Source organism: Heterodontus francisci, chromosome 17, assembly GCF_036365525.1.
Source record: "Heterodontus francisci isolate sHetFra1 chromosome 17, sHetFra1.hap1, whole genome shotgun sequence".
Taxonomy (NCBI): Eukaryota; Metazoa; Chordata; class Chondrichthyes; order Heterodontiformes; family Heterodontidae; genus Heterodontus; species Heterodontus francisci.
Window position 1 is genome coordinate 63,244,037 of NC_090387.1, and position 25,511 is coordinate 63,269,547.

Consider the following 25,511-nt stretch of genomic DNA (forward strand, 5'->3'; position numbering starts at 1 on the left):
GATCACCCCTTTCCTATTTCTAAGTTCTACCCATATGGCCTCGCTGGACATTCCCCCTGGGATATCCTCTCTAAGTACTGCCGTGATGTCCTCCCTAATCAATAGTGCAACTCCCCTTCCTCTCTTACCTCCACCTCTGTCATGCCAGAAAGATCGGTACCCCGGAACATTGAGCAGCCAGTCCTGCCCATCCCTCAACCACGTTTCCGTAATAGCAATAATATCATAATCCCATGTACCGATCCATGCTCTTGAGTTCATCTGCCTTACCTGTAAGGTTTTTTGCATTAAAGTAAATGCAGTTTAGCCTACCAGACCTTCCAAGCTCCCTGTTCCGCCCCTGCCCGGCCTGCCTACTGGACTTGCTTGCTTTAACCTCTACATTTGCCTCAACTATCATCAGAGAGACTACTAATTTGGGTCCCACCCCCCCCCCCCAGCGAGACTAGTTTAAACCCTCCCGAGTAGTACTAGCAAACCTCCCCGCAAGGATATTGGTCCCCCTCCAGTTTAGATGCAACCTGTCCTTCTTGTACAGGTCACCTCTGCACCAGAAGAGATCCCAATGACCTCCTGCCTACACCAGCTCTTCAGCCACGAATTCATTTGCCTAATCCTCCTATTCCTACTCTCACTAGCACGTGGCACAGGGAGTAATCCTGAGATTATAACCCTAGAGGTCCTGCTTTTTAACCTAACTCCCTATGTTCACTTTGCAGGACCTCATCTCTTTTCCTGCCTATGTCGTTAGTACCAATATGGACCACGACCTCTGGCTGCTCACCCTCCCCTTTCAGAATGTCTTGCAGCTGCTCAGAGACATCCTTGACCCTAGCACCAGGGAGGCAACATACCATCCTGGAGTCTCGTTTGCGGCCACAGAAACGCCTATCTGCACCCCTTCCGATAGAATCCCCTATCACTATAGCTCTTACAACCCTTTTCCTCCCCTGCTGTGCAGCAGAGCCCTCCATGATGCCACGAACTTGGCTGTTGCTGCTTTCCCCTGAGAGGTCATTTTCCCCCCCCCAACAGCCCCCCATTTTACTTTCATTTTTAGTTAGTTTTTCTTCCTTTTTTCATTCTTTTTTACATTTTTTACAATCCTTTTTTTTTTGCATTTATTTCATTTCATCTTAGTTTGTTCAGTTTGCTTACCCACTGTTTTTTTCAGGTTTTTTTCAGGTTTGCACTTGCTGCTGTTCAATAATCAGTGTATTTACACCTAATCTGTACTAATGCTTTGTCTTTCAACACACCATTAACATATTGTTTGCCTTTGCTCCATGACCTTTTGGTCAGCTATGTGGCTTGGTCCAATCTGCACCTTCTCCTTTGTTATCTCTTGCCCCACCCCCACCTCACTTGCTTATAATCTGTGACTTTTCTAATATTTGTCAGTTCCGAAGAAGGGTCACTGACCCGAAACGTTAACTCTGCTTCTCTTTCCACAGATGCTGCCAGACCTGCTGAGTGATTCCAGCATTTCTTGTTTTTGTTTCAGATTTCCAGCATCCGCAGTATTTTGCTTTTATTAAAGTATATAGAGAAACTGATTGTTTTAGATCTTCAGAAAGCTTTGGCATGGTCCAGTCTTGGAGACTTGGGTAAACTAAAAATTATAGGTATTCAAAGTAGAACATGAGGCTAAATGAGAAATTGGTTTAAAACAAATAGGAAATCAGCCTACCTACAAGATGTTGAGTGGAGTAATGTGGGTATCAGTCCTTAAATGTCAATCACCTTTTATCTATATAAGTAACCTTGAAATAGAAATTTGGTTTTCGACCAACAATAACATGCTGAAACTGGCTTCTAAGTAATAGACTTGAGATGGTTCTCCCTTGAATTTTCTTGCCATAAATATGAAGTACCTGGCTGCGATTAACAATTTGACATAGTAAACTAACGCTAAGGCAATCTGTAGCACTATCCAAGTCTGTTTTTAAAGAACAAAGATTACATTTAAAATTACATTTACGTAATATTATTTCCTGTTTGCTAGTTCTCAGTTGGAATGAAGCATTTTTGATCAGAATACAATTCCCTACTCCTTTAAAAGCACATTTCTAACTTTTCAATTAATTTTAACATTGACTTTGATCTTGTTCCTTTCTCATCTCAGCAGCAACAGTTCAACAGTTGCAAGAACCAGGGACTACAACTATTGAAAACATCATTGTTGAGATAAAGAAAGAGCCTGAAGCTGAAGATGTGCCAGTGCAAGCAGGCATTGAGGCTCAGAATGGCGATATCACACCTGAGATGATCCTTAGTATGATGGACCGGTGATGGAGGAATGCCAGGCATGCTAATAATATGGCCCCGGGGAATAAAATTACATGTATTTTTGCTTTGACACATGCTTATATGAAATGATTTAGACCATTTAACCTTCGGAGTACTAGGGAGAATTTCTCATCCAGGAAGCTAAAATGAGTATAGACTAGGTTCCCTTTTTATAGCATAGAATGCTATTTATGAATCAGAAATTATTTTATTTGTTCCAAAAATTGTACCCAATACAACTTCTCTGATTTCTCAGAACCGAAATGGTATACCATGAGATGCTTTGTACACTTTATGTACGCAGAGCAGTAAAATAGTTCCTGCCCTTAAATAACAATTGTGTACAGTATCTGTGCCGTAGCTCTTTTTGCATAATAAGAGGAATGTTTCCCAGTGGCACGAAACATTGTGATATATATATATGTTGCAAAAAAACATAGGCTATTTTTACCATAACATCCTGCTATACTCTAGAGCTGAGCAGGTGAAAACTTGACTTGTAGTAAACTTTAAATACAAAAGAATTGTGAATTTTTGGACGTATAGTCATGTTTTTGTGCAACCCAATTGTAAATGATAATACACAACTTTTGGTTTCTTCCGCTATAGTTGGGCGTCTCAGAATGCAAATCACTGATTGAAAATCATTGTGTTACTATTAAATTAAGTTCAAGCCACGTGAATTATTTTACAACTGACCATAGTAACACTGACGGTTGTTGTGTGTTTCCTTTTTTTTGTACAGGGCATCTCAAAATGGTCATGCTTGTTGTAGATAACTTTTTTACATTTTAATCTTTTCTAGTGATTATGTATCAAGTGCAGGAGAATAACATTTTAACCACTGCTTGAGACGTTTACAAATTACATTTGTCACAAAGAGTCAAACTCTTCAGCGTTTGTGAATATGTGCAGAATCATGTAAAAATTAATTTGCAAATTGAGCTGTTCAGAGCAGAAAATGTCAAATTGTAATGAGCACATTCACAGCATTCTACAAATCCCTTTAAAGTTGCAGATTTTAATGTTGTAAATTTTAATTACTTATATTTCCACTATAGGTTGGCTGCCTCCCACCTAACTATATATTTTTTTGCTTCTCTGAACCTCATTATGTATCTGATGTATTTGTAAGAGGGCATAATGGAATTAATCCTTTAAAACTAGGACAAGGCACAGTTTTGAAGAGTGAGTTATATCCATGTGCTTTGTGTTGCAAAATAAAGTAATGTGAAGTTTAAAAGAAGTTTGCGCTGTTGCAGATATGAGAAAGTTATACCACAGAAGTATGTCAGAAAACGCAAGCTTTATTTGCTGACTCAACATGAAATTCTTTTTTCTGTTCTAGGTGAATTGCAATTAAATATGCTTTCTGCCCCCTTTTTAGCTCTGACTCTGGGTTGATTTTTTTTATATTTAGCTGTACTGTTTCAGTGAAGGAAAGGGAGTCAAGCTGATGAGGAGACAATGTAAAAATACTCTTTCAATGGGGTTGTGAAAGCTAGGGTAAAGCATTTAATTAATGTAGTGCTGTACAGCTGGTAAATAAACCATTTACCTGCCTTTCATTTGTGTGTCTTCATTTTAGTTGAATTACATTACATTTGCAAATTCATTCATTGACACTTGATATTTTCTTTTGTATTTTAATTCAATGGCAGAATAGGTGCCTGTGCATTTACTGCATGTGATTTTATACCTATTTTCATAATGGATCATAAAACATTGAAATATTGTTACTAAATGTTAGCCATTTTTATTTCCACACGAGGTACTATTTCCACACCCTGCTGGAAAAGGTGTATCGCATGAAATTTTGAGACTCAACTGTGCGATTTAAGCATGTTTGTACCATTTGGCAGTCTTTTATAACTGAAAACTCAAAGCTGCTTAAAGAATGTTCAGTCAGGAATTTGTTAGAGACACAGAAAATGAAGCTTATTGTGAAATGTTTGTAAAAGCAATAGTCACTTCTAAGAATGAGATTGTCATTATTCACTGGGGATAGATATTGGTCTTGGTGTACATTGAGAATTTAGTGTTTGTTGATGGAAAGAAAATCAAAGTGGAAGTGCTCTTGAATTTCCTATATCAGCTGCTGGTGTGTGAAGAGTGCTTTTAAAAAGAAAACTAAGGCTTCTAGGTTTGAAGAGAAGCACTTAGCATGTGAAATGTGATCTAAAGAAAATAGCAACCTTATTGGGTGTCTGCCAAGTCTACGGGTTGGTCCTTCAGTTCCGGCCTATTATCTTTACCATATTTCTGCGCCTCAGCTCCATTATGATCAGCGCCTGCACAGATTCACTGAAAGGAGAAACTGAGTTAGGGAGGTAAGTTGGTGAAAAAATGTTAAGTTTTCATGATTGCAACTCAAATCTGACAATGGGATTCTCACTTAAGTAGCTAGCAACCAGATGATGAATTTTTAATGTCTCTTTAAAATGAGAAAGTTCTGATGTGGCCATTAAAGGGGCTTTGCAGATGTGTTCTTTTTTTTTCCAAATGCTAGTTGGGTTATGCTTTAGTAAACAAGTGACTTCCAAGAGGAGCTTAAAAATTTGAAGACTCTTGCAATCCTAAGAAAACTAAAAGGCTAATTTTGGATTGGAAAAGATGAAAAAGCCTCTCAAGGAGAAGCACTACATTGGGACAACTAATAATCAAGATCTGCCTCAATTCTTTTCATTTAACTGTTATTACCAATCCAATACTGCTGCTGTCTATGTGGCTATAGATTGTCGGACATTGCTGGACTCCTGCCTCACATTTTAATCTGTACCTATGTCACTGGTCTGAAGCTACTTGTGGAGTAGGCACCAGGACTTGGCTGTGCAATTGTGAAGTATTATTCTGAGCGCACTCATTTTAAATAAAAACAGAAAATGCTGGAGATACTCAGCAAGTCAGGCAGCATCTGTGGAGAGAGAGAAAGTTGATTTCATCAGAACTAGGAAATGTTAAGAGATTAATGGGTTTTAAGTAAATACAGGGTTGGGGGAGAGAGAGAAGAACAATAAGGAAGGCCTGTGATAGGGTGGAAGGCAGGAGAGATTGCTTTTCACCCCATCACAGATCCTTTCCACCCTATCACAGACCTCCCCTTTCGTTGTCCACCCAGCCCACCCTCTCCGACTCTGTACTTGCTTAAAATCCTTTCATTTCTAACTTCCATTGCTGACAAAGGTCATTGACTTGCAACATTGACTCACTCACTCTCCCGCATCTACACTATTTTGCTTTTGTGTGTAGGTTTTAAACCTTGCTCAGATTGAATTCTCAATAAATAAACTAGCATTGCAATTTGCTTTGGTGGTTGTGGTGTGTAATTGTAATGAAGCGGCCTTTACTTATCTAGGTCTTGTGTATGGATCAAAATTGCCAAGTGCACCTTGACAAAATACTACATTTTGTGGTACTAGATTTCAGACAGAATGTGATTCCAAGATCTTTGTCTTCAAACTGAACAATTAGTGAGAACTTAGCATAGATGGTAATGACACTTATTTGGCTGTGAAGCGTTTTGGGATGTCCTGAGATTGTGAAAGACACTATATAAATGCAAATTCTTTTTCTCATCCTGTTTTGACCCAAACTTGGATCAATTGTGTGCTCTGTGAAGCCAAATTAGTTCTCTCAAAGTCTCTTGGTTGTGGGCCAGAAACCCTAGATTATTTTAAGAGCAAAATTTGATTAAAAGTTTAAAGCCTTGGTTGATCTTGCCCTAAAAATTTGAGAGAATTTAAAGGAACCATAGAAAAGTTTGAAGTTGAAGACGTTACGGTTGTAAGGTATGATTCAGTAAGTATGACTATGTCAGGCTATTGTTTGACTAGTCTGTGGGACAGCTCTCCCAATTTTGGCACAAATCCCCAGATGCTAATGAGGAGAACTTTGCAGAGTCACCGGGGCAACTTGTGCCTTTTTGTTTCTGGTGCCTAGGTTGATGGTGGGTGGTCCTTCTGGTTTTATTCTTTGACTTTTCTGTAGCAGTTTGATAAAATTGAGTGGCTTACTTGGCCATTTCAGAGGGCAGTTAAGAGTCAACCACATTGCTATGGGTCTGAAGTCATGTAGGCCAGACCAGATAAGAACTGCAGATTTCCTATCCTAATGCTCATTAATGAAACAGATTGATTTTTATGACAATCCAGTATTTGGTCACCATTAGTGAGACTAGCTTTTTATTCTAGATTTTTAAAAATTAATTGAATTAAAATTCCCCCAGCCACCTTGGGATTTGAACTCGTGTCTCTGGAGCATTGCTGTAGGTCTCTGGATTACTGGTCCAGTGACATTGCCGCAATTATTAGAATTGTATGCTTTTTAATCTGTTACAATTTTAAAACTATTGTATGATGGTTCAGTTCTGTGATGCATAATAGATCTGTGTATGTAATTTTTTTTCTCTTCATTTTCCTCATCCCCATTGAACGAAAGTGCAAAAATAGATTCTTTTTGTTCTTCAGAAAGTAAAAGCAAACCAACAGGCAGCACCACAGATGGCCATGGTAAAGGTAGGATCATAATTGAACCAATGCAGAAATGATGGCAAGCTAGTAGATTTCCAGTATAGCTAAGAAATCTGCGAAATAAATCAAGGTGCAAGGGTGCATGGAAAAACATTGCTTTGTAAATTTGCCAAACATTAGAAATATAAAGAGAAAGGATGCCACAATGGCTAGCATTCAAATAATTAATGCATAGTTTACAACAAATATACATTCCTTTGAGGCACAGAAACCCAACAAGTGATCCAACCGTGGCTAACCAGATTGTATTAGATAAAAGGAGAGATTATAAAGTTGCCAAAAAAGTACTAAGCCTGAGGATTGCGAGCATTTTAGAATTCAACAAAGGAAGACCAAGAAACTGATAAAGGGAGAATAGAATATGAACGTAAGCTAGTGAGAAATATAAAAATGGACTGTAAAAGCTATAGGTATGTAAAAAGGAAAAGATAAGCAAAGGCGAATGTAGCCCCATTCAGGCAGAGACAGGAGAATTTATAATGGGGAATAAAGAAATGGCAGAGAAACTAAATAAATACTTTTTATCTGTCTTCACAGAGGAAGATGCAAAAAACCTCCCAGAAATACTAGAGAACCAAGGGACTAGTGAGAATAGGGAACTGAAAGAAATTACAAAGTGATTCTTGACAACGCAGCCAGCAGCTGGCGTCATCAGACTGCGCCAATCTGCGCACATGCGCAGAAGGGCTGCTCTCTGCGCGTGCGCTGCGTTCTGCATTGCCAGAACTGGTTGGCACATGCACAGATGATGTCATCGCGTAACGCGGCAAGAGAGGGGGGAGGGGAAAGTGGGGAGAGAGCGGCTGAAGACCTTGGTGCGCTCTCCTCCCCACAGTCTCTCCTTCCCCCCCCCCCCCACTCACTCCCTCTGGCCATTGTGTGCTGCCATGTGTTTACGTTACCTTTGTGTGATTATTTGAGCAGTGCCATCTTTAGTCCTGGCAGCTGCCTGCATGTCGCAGACTGACGTTTTAGTGGCACAGGCTGCATTTGTGTATGTGCGACTGCAGCACCACCTAGTGGTTGCGTTGTCAGCAAACTCAGCCAAGAAATTATTGGTTTAAAAAAATAGTAGTACTGGAGAAATTAATGGGACTGAAAGTTGGTAAATCACCTAGACCTGATGATCTCTACATCCCAGCGTGTTGAAAGAGGTGGCTGGAGATAGTGGATGCATTGGTGGTCATCTTCCAAAGTTCTATAGATTCTGGAACAGTTCCTGCAGATTTGGAAGGTAGCAAATGTGAACTCATTATTTAAGAAAGGAGGGAGGGAGAAAGTGGGGAACTACAGGCCTGTTAGCCTGACGTCAGTGGTACAGAAAATGTTAGAATCTATTATAAAGGATGTGGATACACAGAAAATAATGGATTGGGCAGTCAACATGGATTTATGAAAGGGGGATAATGTTTGACAAACCTGTGGCGTTTTTTGAGCATGTGACTAGCAGAATAGATGGGGGGGGGGGGGGGGGGGGGAACCAGTGGATGTGATGTATTTGGATTTTATTTGCAACTGGTGGGGTACTGCAAAGATCAGTGTTTGGGCCTGAGTGATTCGCAATCTATATAAATGATCTAGATGTGGGGATCAAATGTAAATTTCCAAATCTAATGACACAAAACTAGGTGGGAATGTGAGTAGTGAGGAGATGCAAAGAGGTTTCATGGGGATTTAGACCGGCTGAGTGGGCAAGAACATGGCGGATGGAATATAATGTGGAAAAATGTGAAGTTGTCCACTTTGGTAGGAAAAACAAATGCAGAGTATTTCTTAAATGGGGAGAGATTCGGAAGTGTTGACGTCCAAAGGGACCTGGGTGTCCTTGTTCATAAGTCACTGAAAGATGACATACAGGTGCAGTGAACAATTAGGAAGGTAAATGGTATGTTGGTCTTTATTGCAAGAGGATTTGAGTACAGCAATAAAGAAGTCTTGCTGCAATTATATAGAGCCTTGGTGAGACTGCACCTGGAGTATTGTGTACAATTTTGGTCTCCTTACCTAAGGTAGGATGTACTTGCCATAGAGTGAGTGCAACAAAGGTTCACCAGACTAATTCCGGGATGGCGCGATTGTCCTGAGGAGAGATTGAGGAGACTGGGCCTTTATTCCCTCGAGTTTAGAAGAATGAGAGGTCATGTCATTGAAACATGAAATTCTTATAGGGCTTGACAGGGTAGATACAGGAAAGATGTTTCCCCTGGCTGGGGTTTGGGGGCGGGGGGTTGGGAGTGGTGGTGTTGTCTAGAACCAGGGAACACAGTCTCAGAATAAGGTGTAGGCCATTTAGGACAGATGAGGAATTTCTTCTCTCAGAGCATGGTAAATCTTTAGAATTCTGTACCCCAGAGAGCGATGATAGCTCAGTCATTGAGTATGTCCATGACACTCACCAAGCCTCCTCCGATAGCACCTTCCAAACCTGTGATCTCTACCACCTAGAAGGACAAGGGCAGCAGATGCAAGGGAACATCACCATCTGCAAGTTCCCCTCCAAGCCACACACCATTGTTTGGTAGATGCCAGTGTTGTAGCAGTACTGGAACAGCTTGGGGTTAGGGGCACAAGTTGTCAGTACTGTTGCCATGAGTTGTCAGGACCCATAGCCTTTGCAGTATCCAGTGCCTTTAGCCATTTCTTGATAGCATGTGGAATGAATCAAATTGGCTGAAGACTTGCATCTTTGATGCAGGGGACCTCAGGAGGAGGCCACAATGGATCATCCACTCAGCACTTCTGGCTAAAGATTGTTGCAAATGCTTCAGCTTTGTCTTTTGCACTGGTTTGCTGGGATTCCCCATCATTGAGGATGGGGTATTTGTGGAGCCTCTTTTTTAATGGTAATGGTAAGAGTGTGGGATATGCTGGGCCATGAGGTTACAGATTGTATGTGAGTACAATTCTGCTGCTGCTGATAGCCCACAGCACCTCATGGATGCCCAGTTTTGAGTTGCTAGATCTGTTCAAAATCTATCCCATTTAGCACGGTGCTAGTGCCACACGACACAATAGAGGGTATCCTCATTGTGAAGACAAAACTTAGTCTCCACAAGGACTGTGCGGTGGCCCCCCTCCAATACTGTCATCGACAGATGCATCTGTGACAGGTTGATGAGGACAAGGTCAAGTAGGTTTTTCCCTCTTGTTGGCTCTCTCATCACCTGTTGCGGAGCCAGTCTAGCAGATATGTCCTTTAGGACTCGGTCAGTAGTGGTACTACTGAGCCACTCTTGGTGATGACATTGAAGTCCCCCACCCAGAGTACATTTTGTGTCCTTTCCACCCTCAGTGCTTCTTTCAAGTGCTATTCAACATGGAGGATTACTGATTCATCAGCTATGGGGTTGGGGAGGGGTGCGGTAGGTGGTAATCAGGAGGTTTCCATGCCCATGTTTGACCTGATTCCATGAGACTTCATGGTATCCGGAGTCAATGTTGACTCTCAGGGCAACTCCCTCCCGACTGTATGCCACTGTGCCGCCATTTCTGGTGGGTTTGTTGTGTGGGACAGGACATACCCAGGGATGGTGATGGTGGTTTCTGGGACATTGTAAGGTATGATGCAGTGAGTATGACGGTCAGGATGTTGCTTGACTAGTCTGTGGGACAGCTCTCCCAGTTTTGGGGCAACCCTCAGATATTAGTAAGGAGGATTTTGCAGGGTCAGCAGGGCTGGGTGTGCCATTGTCATTTCTGGTGCCTAGGTCGATGCCGGGTGGTCCATCTGCTTTCATTCCTTTTAGACTTTTCTCTACCGGTTTGGTACAACTGAGTGGCTTGCAAGGCCATTTCAATAGGCATTTAAGAGTCCACCACATTGCTTTGTGTCTGGAATCACATGTGGGCCAGACCAAGTTAACTATTCCTTTAAACAGCCTCTATGTTAGTTCAAACCCCATTCCCCACTTTACCTTGTGAGCTCTGGTAAGAATCTGGAAAAGGCCTGAACCTGGATTTTCTCTCAAATTTGTTTTGCAATTCCTGGACTTTTTTGGACATTGAGAACACGTCTCTGCTGGACTACATTGGAATAAACCGTAAGAATCTGTTTCTGTCTCTAATCTCTTTTTTTTGCACTCTCAGCTGTGGAAAAGATCTGGAAACAACCTAGATCTATACATTTCTTTAAACTTGGCTTAAAATTCCTGGATTTCTCTTAACGTCAAGAAAATGGTTCTGTTCTGGATTTAATTGGGTATACAGTAAGACCTAATTTCTGTCTCTGATGCTACTCTTTTGCGATATTTAAAGTAACTGATCAGTTTACAACCCTTCCCCACCACTGCTATATGATTGAGACATTTCAGGCTGCTGCTGAGCTTGTGACTGGCCACTGGTTATACTGGTTTTTCAGCTTCCGTCTGTTCGTGGCCAGAAACTCACTCGCCTGGGTCAAAGGCCAAACTGCTGCTGTTTCTGGATTTTACGCTGCCCTCCAACTTCACCATCTTCCTGATCTTAAAACTGATTCTGTACACTTCCAGCATCCTCGTTCCCACAAAAATACTTCCATTAGTGAGTCCTCTGATACTCTACCCTCATAGTTTTGGACTTCACTTGCTATGCCTGTCTGAAGTCACACACAGTTCACTCATGCTTCATGCTGACTTTCCTACCAATGTCATTGTTATCTGACTGGGATTTTTGACTTTTAACTCTGGACTCCTTCCTATAGTCTCCTAGTTATTTCCTATATCCCACTGTCAGGTTTTTATGTATCCTAATTTTATGTAACCAGACCTACATAACTGGAAATGTGGACTTTTTATTTCTTTATGAATTTTATGTACCTTTTATGTAATATATATGATGTTTTGTATAAGCTTTTGGTAAATGAAGATTTAATTTTAAATGTGTGTCTTACTGAAAGAAAATACAGTTTGAGTCAACCGGAACCCCATTGTGACGTGGACATGAACAGATAAATGGAAAGGAAAAAAAAGCGGATATCACAAACTATGTAACAAGTTGTGATCAAAATATAACAGAAAAACAGGATGAGTCTTGCTGAAACGTGAAATGTATCTAATGGACCTCAAGGTTATAATGGACCGTTTGTGTTTCAAGGACACAGTGTTTTGTGCATGTGATAATGATTAATGCATAAACTGCAGTATTAACAAATGAAATGGCAGGACCAATCGAAACAGCAATATGTATGAACCAACCAACCAGTCAGTGCACACAAGGAGCCACTGGCTATGAAGAATAAAGGAACAGACCTGGAGGTTCAGCACACAGATCTGAAGATGACAAAGGGGGAGTTAAGAGAAGAGGAGTCATGAGCCGTCTGTGCCAATAGGGCTGGTGGAGAGTATAGGTCGCCTGCACTAGGATACTGACTCCCTTGGATCTGTTATATATTGCTTTTTTACTTAATAAATCATCCTGATATCACGTCCTCCAGCGTCTCCTTGTCCGAATTCTTCTTGTCTAGTCCAAGAACAAATAAGTAAGGTTCTAAATCTTACAAACTAGAGCTTTCCCTGAGTCCACTCACGTGCATATTTTGGCTGCCACTCTGAACCTGAGCCCGTCAGTATTTCCATTTTTTTCCTTTTTCCCCCTTGTAGAACCCTCTCTCCTATCATCATATCTCCATTCACTTCTTTCTCTAGTATTCTGCCCTCCTAATTTCCCTACTACAACCCTGCAGTTCTCCTTGTCCTTCCGGCGCTCTCGCCGCTGTCCAAGGCTTGACCCCTCTTAGATAAACCTATAGGTTTCCTCTCTGCATCTCCCTATAGATTGTCGGTTCACTTGTGAGCAAAGTCTTTGCCATCTTGAACTTATGGGTCATTGCATCAATATTGTGGCCTTAACGGAAACCTGGCTTGAGGGATGATGATCCCTTTGCCTTAAATGTAGCCTCCCTATCTGGTTATACCTTCCACCATGTTCCACCCAGAGTGTAATGTGGTGTTACAACCAGGTGAGAGAGGTGTTTAGGGATCCCTTTCAGCCTTCACCTGGTCTTACTGTCAGAGTTTTTTTTTTAAACACTGTTTTTAGCTCCCCCTTGGTGAATCCTTGTTCACTGCTTTCAAATTATAAGATAAAGAAATGAGCACATTCGTAGGCTTTCGTAGGTTTAAAGAAGAAAGGTGAAATTTTATTAAAACTTAAACTCTAACTCGGTTGCCTACGGAAACACGATGCACCCATGCTAGCATGCATATGCGATACTCATGCTGATAGGGACAGAAAAGAGCAGAAGAAAAAATAAGGTGGAAAGATTTGAGGCAATATCTGGAGAGTTACGGTTCATTTGAGCCTCGAGTCCTTGCTTGTAGGTAATTCTTGCTTTTCGTTGGTGCCCAGTATTCTTCTTAAACCTTGTTCACTGTAGGAGACTTCTCTCTTGGGGTTCATGTGTCTTCAATGGATTCCGAGCTTTCAGTTCAAATTTTCTGTGGCTAGTTCAAAAAAACCTGCAACAGCCAGTTAGTCAGGTGACCAGCTCCCCTAACCACTCCTGGCCCTTGTGTATTGTCTTGTCCTAGTAGACTTTGGAATGTCTCCTCTGTATACAATACCTGGTGATCAAAGGTCCATTGTGGGTTTAATTGGAGCAGGGAATAGCCCCTTTGCACTTTCAAGTACTGTCTGTTAATATACAAAAATGTCTTTCCAGCCAGTTTGGCAGCCCTTGTAACAGGCCTTCTCCTTGTCCCAGCAACAATTTGAAGTTTTAATGTCCATGTGGTGAAATTAATGTGCTCATTCTTGGCAGGTGGGGGCCTGCGTGGCAGGTGGTTATAACCAAATCTCATCTTGGCCTGTTCCCCTACTCCTCTGGCACTTTCTTCTCCCTTGAGTGTCTCACCTTGTTCCATCCCTCTTCTCTCTCATTTAAAATCTTCATTCACTGCTGCCTTCCTGAATACGATAAAAATTCTCACCAAGGTATCTTTACTGCTTTCCTCCCTAAGCCTCTGCATGAAAAGACTTTTCATCCTTGGTATTTTCAACCTTCATTTCAACTCAACATACATTGTCCTCTGAGTTCACTGTCCTATTATCCTCCCTAAATCTCTCCCTTCATGTAAACAGCCCAATCCATATTCACAGCCACCACCCCCCCCCCCCCCCCAGACCTTGCCATCTCACGTGGTCTTGCTACTCCCATTGTATCAATCAGATAAGGCCATCTGCATTCAGTTCCTTGTATCACTCTCCACCCATGTCTCCTTTCCATGCCCCAACCATATCCCGCAATTCAATCACAACTGCACTTTCAAAATCCCAACTGTCTAGTCTTTAGCCCTCTGTTCACCACATTTCTGCAGCTATTGATTTGTTCAACTGCACCCTCACCTCCACCTTTGACATCCTAGTTCCCAGTATAACCATTACGCTCTCTCTCACCCTGGCCATGACTCCACGGCAGTACGGCCTTCATCTCTGCTCCCTTAAGTCCAAGGGACGCAGCCTTGAACGATATGATGGACAATTAGTTATTCCTTGCCAGATCTGGCTGGATTCACATTAAGCACTATTGGGTCCTGCTATGATCTGCTAAAACTGTTTAGTATTCCAGGATCATCCGGCTTCTTTTCTCTATTACAAACCCTCTTCTTAAACCCCTCGCCCCTGCCTCCAATAAGTGCAAGGAGCTCATGGATTTCCTTGTCACTAAGATCGTGATCATCTGATCTACTGCCTCTGCCGCATCGCTCCCTTCCACTAGTCCACCTGGTCAAACTTCCTGTAATGCTCCCCCCACCCCTAGCCTTGAACTCTCTCCTTTCTCCAGTTGCTTTCCTATCTCCCTCATGCCCTCTCTGAGCTCATCTTGTCCATGAGACCCACCTCCTGCTCCCTGGATCCTATACTGGCTAAACTGCTAACCATCCAACTTTCCCTTCTGGTTCTCTCACATTAGGTGCTGTCCCTTGCTCCTTTAAATCTGCCGTCACTACCTTGCCCTAAAAAAAAAAACAACCTATGACCCCTCTGTCCTTGCAAACTACTGTCCCATCTCCAATCTCCCTTTCTCCTCCAAAGTCCTTGAACTTCTTGTCTCCCAAATCCGTGCCCATCTTTCCGGAACTCCATGTTTGGATCCCTCCAAACTGGGTTTCATCCCTGCCCAGTACCGAAAGGGCTCTTAACCAAGTCATAAATGACGTCCTATGTGACTGTGATGAAGGTAGTCTATACCTCTTGGTCCTCTTGATGTGTCAAAGGCTGCAGACAGAGTTGATCACACCATCGTCCTCCAACTTCTCTCCACTGTTGTCTACCTGGGTGAGACTGCACTCGCCTGGTTCCATTCTTATCTATCTAATTGTAGCCAGTGTATCGTTTGCAATGGCTCCTGTGCCATTACCTCTAGTGTTTCCCCAAGGATCTATCATTGGTCCCCTCCTATTCCTCATCTGCATTCCACCTCTTGGTGACATCATCTGAAAGCACAGTGTTAATTTTCACATGTATGCTGACGCCACCCAGCTCTACCTCACCACCATCCCTCTTGACTCCTCCACTGTTGCTAAGTTATCGGACTTGTTATCGGACATCCAGTACTGGATGAGCAAAAATGTCCTCCAATTATATATTGGGAAGGCTGAAGCCATTGTCTTTGGTCCCTGCTCCAAATGTCATTCCCTAGCTAAAGACTTCATTCCTGTCCCTGGCAACTGTGTGAGACAAAACCGGACTGTCCGCAACCTTGGTGTCATTTTTGACCCGAGTTGAGCTTCCGACCACATATCCACATCATCACTAAGACCACCTGTTGTAACTTCTTCCAACTTTGTCCCTGCTTCAGCTCAGCTGTTGCTGAAACACTCATTCATGCCTTTGCTACTTCTGGACTTGACTAGTTCAATGCACTCCTGGCTAGTCTCCCACATTCTACCCTCCATAAACTTGAGTTCATCTAAAACTCCGTTGCCCGTGTCCTTACTTGAACCAAGTCCCATTCGCCTATCACCCCTGTGCTTGCTGATCTATATTGGCTCCTGGTCAAACAATGTTTAGATTTTTAAATTCTCATCCTTATTTTCAAATCCTTTGCCCCTCCCTATCACTGGAATCTTCTCTAGCCCCACAGCCCTCCGAGATATCTGTTCTTGTCTAATACTGACCTCTTGAGCATCCCAATTTTAATTGCTCCACCATTGGTAGCCATGTTTGCAGCTACCTAGGTGCTAACCTCTGGAATTCCCTCCCTAAACCTCTCCGAGACTCTATCTCTCTTCCTTTAGGACGCTGCTTAATACCTACTACCTCTTGGGCCATTTGCCCTAATAGCACCTTACCTGGCTCATGTCTAATTTTGCTTTACAGCGCTCATGTGAAACCTCTTGGGGTGTTTTATTATGTTAAGGGTACTATATAAATATAAGTTGTTGTAAATAATTGTTTTCAAAAATTCTACCCTAATGTGCTTTGCCCTATCATAGTCTTGTGTGAATGTAGAGCAATTCTTGAAACTACAGGCACAGCCTGATAATTACTTCTGATCTACGAATCTGGCTTTGTTCTAAGGTATAATTTAAGGATCTTGTAAACAAGCTTCGTGTATGAATAGGCAGATTCATGAATGAATCTAGATCAGTCATTTTGTTGTCAAGTTTTTTTTATTGTTGTTTTTCACTTGAACTTTACTCTTCAAAAATCAAATCCCTACATCCTAAAACTATGTTAATTGCTTTAGAATTGTGCAAATTACAATTTTTCTTCATTCTGAGGTAACTGATTGTAGTATCATGAGCCTAGGGAGAAAAAATTTGGTCCTTCTGCTAGGTCTACTTTTGGGATTGATTAAGTTAGGCTATCACAATTCCAGGATGTAACTGTCTTCCCATTTCAACAGATTATGGAGTTACAAAATGCAATGTTCACCAATTCATTGAATTTACACAACTGGTGGATATTGCATGATATAGACTGCCCTGACAATGCAGATCTGACAGGTTTTTGAATTATACAATATTTAGTTTCATTTGGACAGCCTAACCGTTTCTTTTTGAGAGTGGCACTCTTTTTTGGGGAGTTAGGAATTTGAATGGAAATGTTCAGTGGGCTTCAACTTTGCCAAAAAAAAAAGCTGGGCAGAAAGAGCATCAGTTTAATAGTGTTAAAATTTTGCATCATTCATTAAAACAGATGTTTTAAATATATATGTACATAATTTCATTTTATTCAGGTAGTTTGCACATTCTTGAGGCTGTTTTATGCAGGACGTGTGCTAAGGTACACATTTCACTATATTTTTGAGCTCAGTGACCGGGCCAAATTGAAGTCCATTTACTGTGAGTTGAATACTCTTGCACTATCAATGGAACAAATTTATAAGTTTGGGTTTCCCAACTTGTTCATCACATGCTGCTGAAACACCTTGCCACAAGGTGGTGCTATACAGTAGGCATAAACATGAGTTACATGGAAGATGTAATGCACTACACATTTACTAATTCTAACATGTTGACCCAGATTTTCCTGTCAAAATAACAGTGAGGCTAATGGTGCTCATCATTATTTATGTGAAAATAGTACAGCAACTTCAGGTGAGGTTCAGATACAAAGTTGAACTCAAATATCCAAGCATTGTTGTCTGAATTGTGCTGTTCCACCATGAACTTCACAAAAATGGCAGCTTGCTTGCTGGGTCACCATTGAAATGCATTGAATGGCATGAAGTTGACATAAGTGTGTGGTGGACATGAACTAATATCGACACAAATTTAAGTCTTGTCCATTCCAACCTAAGTACCCTTTTAACGAAATGATAAGTATTAATTACTGCCTAACAACCTCTCTGGCACTGAAAATTAGCTGTTACAAGTGTGGAATCTTATTCCTTTGGGTTTTAATTGTTATTGGAGATTTTAAAAATATAACACTTGAAAAAAAAATTGGTTTTCCTTTTTTCTCTCAACCAAATCTTTTTTTCCCCCCTCTTCTCTTTCTGTACCTGATTTGGCATTAAATGCACCCACTCTAATTTACACTTCCTTCTCAGTCCTTGCGCTGTTAATTTCACAATCCTTTAATCTTGAGTGCTTGAGGAGTAAATTGTCCTGTACACTTGGGTCCCACTGTGCTGTTATCAGCTCACACTTGCAGCAATTTGTCTCACAAAAAAATTTGAAAAGCTAAGTGTGCAAGGACAAGTCTAACTAATGGCAGATGGCATTAGCTGACCTGCTACTGCAAATTATGACCCATTGTGTTTGGACTTGAATTTAAAGTTCCAAACAGCTGGATATTTTCTACATTTTTGGCATGATTCTTAAAGTAAAATGTTATCATAGCTTGTTGCTTTGATTTTATTTATACAGCTGGTGAGAAAACACCCTCAAATACTTGCAATTTAACAGATTTTTCATTGATAATTTAAAATTGTATGATGCTATCAACATTTTTTGGGTTTCATTCATACAACAATGTACATAGAATTGGGGGAACATGAGGCTAATTTTTGGATTTGGAGCATTTGGCGGGGAGATGGAACAGTAATCATTCCAAAATAGATTTCAGGGATCATCCATCATTCCCACCTTCCCAGTAGTTGCATCAGATAGAAACATAGAAAATAGGAGCAGGAGTAGGCCATTTGGCCCTTCGAGCCTGCTCCGCCATTCATTATGATCCTGGCTGATCATCCAACTCAGTAGCCTGTTCCCACTTTCGCCTCATACCCTTTGATCCCTTTAGATTCCAGAGCTATATCTAACTCCTGGTTGAAAACATAGTGTTTCCTCAAGTGCTTTCTGTGGTAGCGAATTCCACAGGCTCACCACTCTCTGGGTGAAGAAATTTCTCCTAATCTCAGTCCTGAAAGGTTTACCCTGTATCCTTAGACTATGACCCCTGGTTCTGGACTCCCCCGCCATCAGGAACATCCTTCCTGCAGCTACCCTGTCAAGTCCTGTTAGAATTTTATAGGTTTCTATGAGATTCTCCCTCACTCTTCTGAACTCCAGCGAATATAATCCTAACCGACACAATCACTCCTCATACGTCAGTCCCACCATCCCAGGAATCAGTCTGGTAAACCTTCGCTGCACTTCCCTCTATAGCAAGAACATCCTTCCTCAAATAAGGAGACCAAAACTGCACACAGTATTCCAGGTGTGGCCTCACCAAGGCCCTGTATAATTGCAGCAAGACATCCCTGCTGTACTCGAATCCTCTCGCTATGAAGGCCAACATACCATTTGCCTTTTTTACCGCCTGTTGCACCTGCATGCTTACCTTCAGCGACTGGTGTACGAGAACACCCAGGTCTCGCTGTATATTCTCCTCTCTCAGTTTATAGCCATTCAGATAATCTGCCTTCCTGTTTTTGCTAGCAAAGTGGATAAACTCACATTTATCCACATTATACTGCATCTGCCATGCATTAGCCCATTCAACTTGTCCAAATCACCCTGAAACCTCGCTGCATCCTCCTCACAACTCACCCTCCCACCCAGTTTTGTGTCATCTGCAAATTTGGAGATATTACATTTAGTTCCCTCATCTAAATCATTAATGTATATTGTGAATAGCTGGGGTCCTAGCACCGATCCCTGCGATACCCCACTAGTCACTGCCTGCCATTCGGAAACAGACCAATTTATCCCTACTCTTTGTTTCCTGTCCGCCAACCAATTTTCTATCCATTGCAATACACTACCCCCAATCCCATGCGCTTTAATTTTACACGCTAATCTCTTACGTGGGACTTTGTCGAAAGCCTTCTGAAAGTCCAAATAAACCACATCCACTGGCTCCCCCTCATCAACTTTACTAGTTCCATCCTCGAAGAATTCTAGTAGATTTGTCAAGCATGATTTCCCTTTCGTAAATCCATGCTGACTCTGCCCGATTCTACCACTGTTCTCCAAGTGCTCTGCTACAAAATCTTTGATAATGGAATCTAGAATTTTCCCCACTACTGACATCAGGCTGACTGGTCTATAATTCCCTGCTTTCTCTCTACCTCCCTTTTTAAATAGTGGGGTTACATTAGCTACCCTCCAATCTGTAGGAACTGTTCCAGAGTCTATAGAATCTTGGAAGATGACCACCAATGCATCCACTATTTCTAGGGCCACTTCCTTAAGTACTTTGGGATGCATGCCATCAGGCCCTGGGGATTTATCGGCCTTCAATCCCATCAATTTCCCCAACACCATTTCTCTACTAATATTGATTTCCTTCAGTTCCTCTCTCTCACAAAGCCCTGCGTTCCCCAACATTTCTGGTATGATATTTGTGTCCTCCTTTGTGAAGACAGAACCAGAGTATGCATTTATGCAGGGCGGCACAGTGGCGCAGTGGTTAGCACTGCAGCCTCACAGCTCCAGGGACCCAGGTTCAATTCTGGGTACTGCCTGTGTGGAGTTTGCAAGTTCTCCCTGTGACCACGTGGGTTTTCGCCGGGTGCTCCGGTTTCCTCCCACCGCCAAAGACTTGCAGGTGATAGGTAAATTGGCCATTGTAAATTACCCCTAGTGTAGATAGGTGGTAGGGAATATGGGATTACTGTAGGGTTAGTATAAATGGGTGGTTCTTGGTTGGCACAGACTCGGTGGGCCGAAGGGCCTGTTTCAGTGCTGTATCTCTAAATAAAATAAAATTTAGTTGGTCAGCCATTTTTGTTCCCCATAATAAATTCCCCTGTTTCTGACTGTAAGGGACCTACATTTGTCTTCACCAATCTTTTTCTCTTCACATAGCTATAGAAACTTTCACAGTCAGTTTTTATGTTCCCTGCAAGCTTGCTCTCGTACTCTATTTTCCCCTTCTTCATCAATCCCTTGGTCCTCCTTTGCTGAATTCTAAACTGCTCCCAATCCTCAGGTCTGTTGTTTATCCTGGCAAATTTATATGTCTCTTCCTTGGATCTAATGCTCTCTCTAATTTCCCTTGTAAGCCATGGTTTGGCTACCTTTTCTGTTTTACTTTTGCGTCAGACAGAGATAAACAATTGTTGCAGTTCATCCATGTGCTCTTTAAATGTTTGCCATTGCCTTATCCACTGTCATTCCTTTTAAGTAACGTTTCCCAATCCGTCATGGCCAACTCGCGCCTCATATCTTTGTAGTTTCCTTTACTAAGATTCAGGACCCTAGTCTCAGATGGGAGAGAATAAACCATTGGGGTGCATTGACAGTAACCAATTTAATCCATCCAACGCTGTTTGGGTTTTTGCTTCCAGCTTGCATAGTTGTATGTGCATTTCAGCTGCATTCGTTGTGATATGTGGAGTTCCTCTTGGTCGATCTCTAGCTCTTTTCACTTGCTGCTTCCGTTTCCATGTTTGTTTCGGGATTTTTCTGTCAGGCATTCTCAGAATCTGGCCAAAGTGGGACCGTCTTCTCTTCTGGACTGTTCATGTGTGCTCGTTGAAGTACATTTTCGTTACTTTGTTAAACCGTCTGATGTTAAAGAGTGGTGCAGGCATCTGCACTGTACATACTATTGAAAAAAAGTGGAGTAACCTGACTTGCAATTTTTCCATTTATTCCCCGAGTCCCCCAACCTCTACCCAGCCAATTAGCAATGTCTGTACTCCACACAACTTATTGTCAGGACAGCCAAGATTGTGATCTATTCATACATGTGGCTGTATTTACATGTTTTTTGTACTCGTACATCAAAAATCCTCCAGCTTTTTTGTTTTATTTAAAAAATTACATAAAATGTTTTCCAAGAAAATTCTGTTTTGTGTTACTGATATATTTAAAGCTCTTATGGATTTAACATTCTCCATTTATAGGCATTGAAACTATCTGACAGGCATTGTTAACAGTAACAAATGTTCCAATACAAGTATCGTGAAGTCTTTACAAAAATCAGTAGAAGGGGTTAGGAGACTTGGTGCAGTGGTTCTCAAACTGAGGTCGGTAGACCCCTGGGGGTTCACAGAGACCTTCCAGTGGATCCATGACGCAAGGCCAGCCTACGGATGAACGACAGGGGCAGCAGTACAGGGCGCCGTGGTCAAGAGTAAGCAAGTGAGTGGCAGCCGGAGGCATACTGTACACGGCCCCCCCTGGGCTCCTGCTTTCACTGTGCTCTGCTCTTCTTATGCTTCTGCTCTCAGCTTCCCCATTGATTCTGTTCCCCCACTACTCACCTAGTGCTTTCTCTGTGTTCTGCTCTCCCTGGGCTCCTGCTCTCCATGCACCTGTCAAGGATAAGATAGACTTTGCAGTGAGGAGCAGGCACACCCATCTCACTGATATCTCTAAGTAAATACCTGTTTTCTTAAAAACTTCATTAAAACACTTCACATGCAACACTTTCATATTATAAGTATCATATCGTATTATAATTTAGATGGGAGGTTCTGTGATTACTGATGTATTTGAAAAGAGGTTCTTCAACCAAAAAGTTTGAGAACCACCGACCTAGTGGATATACCAGCAGTGACAAGGTTAACAAAAAGATTCAAAATCATCACATTATTATGTAGCGTTAATATGGTAGAGAAGTTAGTAGTTATAGTGTTATGGTGGATATAAAATTCCCAAAGAATTAATTGCAATAACTTAATTATTATGAATACATCAAGATTGTGGAGTTCAGTGACATCATGTGTACTTTATAGCTCTGGTCAGCACTAAGGAATTAAACCCCACCCTCTAAAAACTTACTTGGACTCATGCTTGTCAAGTTGAAGTGCCATATACCACAGAACAATTTCAAAGCAGCAGTCTAATCTAGATTTTAGATGGTGGTTACAACTGGATCTAAATCCACTTGATTGGCTTACTCAAGGCATCCAATATTCTCTACATATTTCACTTCTAACTTTATCCATTCACCATTTTATTTGGTTGATCTTTTGTGCATATGATTGCTCCTTGTTTGCTTTGGTCTGATAGTGTTGCCCAGTGACAGTGCAGTTCATGCCCACATCGCGTGTGTTCGAATTCCAGCTATGCCTCGTATTTTGTTAATCTTCTGCAAGGTTTTTCAGAACATTTCCTGCAACCAACTGAAATAAAATTGAAAATGAATCTGTAATATGTAGGAGCAAAGTGCATGGCAGTAATATGTGTATTATTGCTAGTTTGGAAAGATGTCACTAACAGTTACAACAAAACTTAATTCTGTTTCATTATTAAATACTTTAGTTACAGTGGCTCTGGCTGTATTTTGAATGAGTAAATTTTTGGTAACTGCAGGTTAAATATCAGTTATTTAAATACAAACAGTGATGGCAGTAAATATATTATTTGGATAAATAATATATAGGTAAATATTAAAATACACCAATGACATTTCTTGAGATGTACTTGTTGGATCATTTATTATATTTCCAAAGAGGGCTGCTTCCTCTCAGTGTAGTGTGGTTACTGCAGCAGGATGTGTAGCTGCTTCTAATTGGTATTTCTCTCATTCACAGTACCTGCACAATTACTAAGCTTGTCGCTGCAGAAATGGCTACTTCCAGTCAAGATATTTCAGAAGAGCTACAAGGTAATGCTTTTGATTCTTGTTAATCCTAAAAGAAGACTAAAGTTTTGTGTGTACCCTCTTTAGTTCCTATGCAGCCCTACATTTCAGTTTTATTGGTGCAGAATGTCACTCTTGAAAACACAAAGCAAACAGACGGTGAGCATGTGGCATATGATTCGGTCTGTATCGTCCACAGTAACACCTGTAAAGTCTATGAACCAAGTAGATCTATCTAAAAATCTAAACGACGTGACATGTAGCGTGCTGTGAAAACTTATTTGGTTTTGTTTCAACTGCGGCACGCCCATATATACTGTTCTTTCATAAAAAAATACAAGAATAATATTGTTGAGGGCTGGGCAAATATGTTTTAATGAAAAATTCACTTGATGACCAGAAATTTAAAAACTCTGTCGACTTGAACCTTTTGTCAGCATTTTGAGGATATGATCAGCTTGAAGTTTACATTTTGTTACGTTCAATGGCCATTTTATCCAGAATGTGGGATTGCTTGCCCCCATAGCTGTGTGGATGATACGTGCCAAGTTGTGTCTGTAATATGGGCCCTAGAAAACAAAGCTGGAGATATACATGATGAATGTATTGCAGAAGAATTTTAAAGGAAAATGGGTACGATTAAAAAATGTTTAGTTTGTAAGCCGTTAGTATCTTTCGGGAAGATTTAAGTATATTTTTAAAATTGTGAACTATGTTTAATGTACTAATTACCCTCAGAATTTATATCATTTTTTAAAAATGGTAATGGCTATGTAACCACATTTTAATAAGTTAGCCTAGAAATTTGTCCATGCAGCACCCATTATTTGGGCACTATCAAGGTCTTAATACAGCAGGCTGGAAGCATGTGCATTTTTCCAGCTGTAAATGCCTGCACTCCTGTGCCAGTCTTTTGCGTCACCTTGATTTCAGCCAGTCTGCCAAGTTCCAGGCGAGTTATTAGGTGAAACGGGCTATCCCCTCCAGACATGGCTCATTACTCCTGTCAGGAACAGCTGCAGAGCAGATCTACAATGAGAAGCATGCTGCAACAAGAAACATAAAGCAAGCATTTGGAATGCTCAAGCAATGCTTCCGATGCCTGGACAGTTTTGGGGGATCTTTGGCATACACCTCTGAGCAGGTAACCAGATTTGTGGTTTTTTGTTTCATGATCCACAACTTCACCATCGTGAGGGTTGAGTTTTTACCACTACTTGGGCTGCAACAAGTGAAGAGGAGGAGAGGCTGTGCCCCTCCCTCCATGCCTGAGCTCTCAGACCTGCTCATCGAGGAGTGCTTCACCTAAATCGTTCCTCACCGCCCCCCTCCCCATCCCCAATAAGCCAACAGTTCCGTAATCCTTATCACTGTCCGTATAATCTGATTGCTTTCCTTAAGTTCAGATTTATGGATCTTTCCATCACTTCACTACGAAGGTAAGCACCAAATCAAGATTCAAAACCAAATTTATCAATCAACTCAATTCCATCTCTAAAAGGTAACATAAATAATTAAGAATCATCCTTGTGCCAGCCCTTCATGTCTGTATTTCCATATCCTTAAGCTTCTACAAGATGTTTTCCTAGTGGCTACAACTTGGTAGATGGAAGGCTGCCGAGCTTCCACTGAGGACACAAAGTGGCCGTGAAGAATGACCTCGTGCAGTTCTAGGCCTAGAGGCCCCAACTGCAGATTGCAGCATCTTGGCGTGGGCCAGAGCAGCTTGGTCTGGATGCCTGTCTGGCACTGACAGGGACACAGGCAGAAGGTCTGGTGGGGCGGGGGATGGGGTTGCAGACATGCTGTCCTCCTGATAGTATGTCTCTCTCCCATGGAACCAAGGCATCATCTCCTAGGACAGCGCCTGAGCACTTCTATGGCTCTGCCCGAGAACAGAGTGCAGGCCTGCTGTTATGTTTTGAAGGCCCCTGTCAATATTGGCCCCCAGAACCAAGATGGCAGCCATCTCAAATTGCATAGCAACTGTGCAAGCTGACATTGCAGCTGTCTGAGCTTCCATGGCACTAGTTTACTATGGAATCTGTCAGAGCTGTCAGCAAAGTTTCCACAGTGGTGGGTGTCGCTGTATTAATGGAGCTGACCAATTGGGCCATGTTTCCATAAGAATGTCTCCATGCTCTGCGAAAAGCCATGAGACAAGTTGGACCTGGACTCCTCCAAGCTCCGTGACCAGGGATCGGCAATCTCAATTACGAGAAGAGCCATTTAAAAAAATTTAGTCAAAAGTGCAATATCTTAAGAGCTGCAATGCTATTATTCAAA

General features: G+C 41.6%; 2 protein-coding genes and 1 long non-coding RNA gene across 8 annotated transcripts in view; 2 read left to right on the forward strand and 1 right to left on the reverse strand.

Annotated features, from left to right (window-relative positions):
• ctcf (CCCTC-binding factor (zinc finger protein)) overlaps positions 1-3,857 on the forward strand; it is a 68,619-nt gene extending 64,762 nt beyond the window's left edge. For 3 of the 4 annotated variants that reach the window (XM_068049520.1, XM_068049517.1, XM_068049516.1), the window contains one exon: positions 2,126-3,857. In XM_068049520.1, coding sequence (XP_067905621.1) covers positions 2,126-2,292 — 167 coding nt within the window. In that variant the 3' untranslated portion in view covers positions 2,293-3,857. The remainder of the gene's footprint in view (positions 1-2,125) is intronic. The other variant, XM_068049519.1, reaches the window with a different exon arrangement.
• Positions 3,858-21,486: 17,629 nt separating this feature from the next.
• LOC137378968 (uncharacterized) overlaps positions 21,487-25,511 on the reverse strand; it is a 75,569-nt gene continuing 71,544 nt past the window's right edge. Inside the window, exon 5 of the long non-coding RNA XR_010976716.1 lies at positions 21,487-22,764. This is a non-coding gene — a long non-coding RNA (uncharacterized lncRNA). The remainder of the gene's footprint in view (positions 22,765-25,511) is intronic.
• The window catches only part of carmil2 (capping protein regulator and myosin 1 linker 2), a 227,918-nt gene continuing 225,586 nt past the window's right edge, over positions 23,180-25,511 (forward strand). For 2 of the 3 annotated variants that reach the window (XM_068049521.1, XM_068049522.1), the window contains exon 1: positions 23,180-23,249. In XM_068049521.1, coding sequence (XP_067905622.1) covers positions 23,210-23,249 — 40 coding nt within the window. In that variant the 5' untranslated portion in view covers positions 23,180-23,209. The remainder of the gene's footprint in view (positions 23,250-25,511) is intronic. The other variant, XM_068049525.1, reaches the window with a different exon arrangement.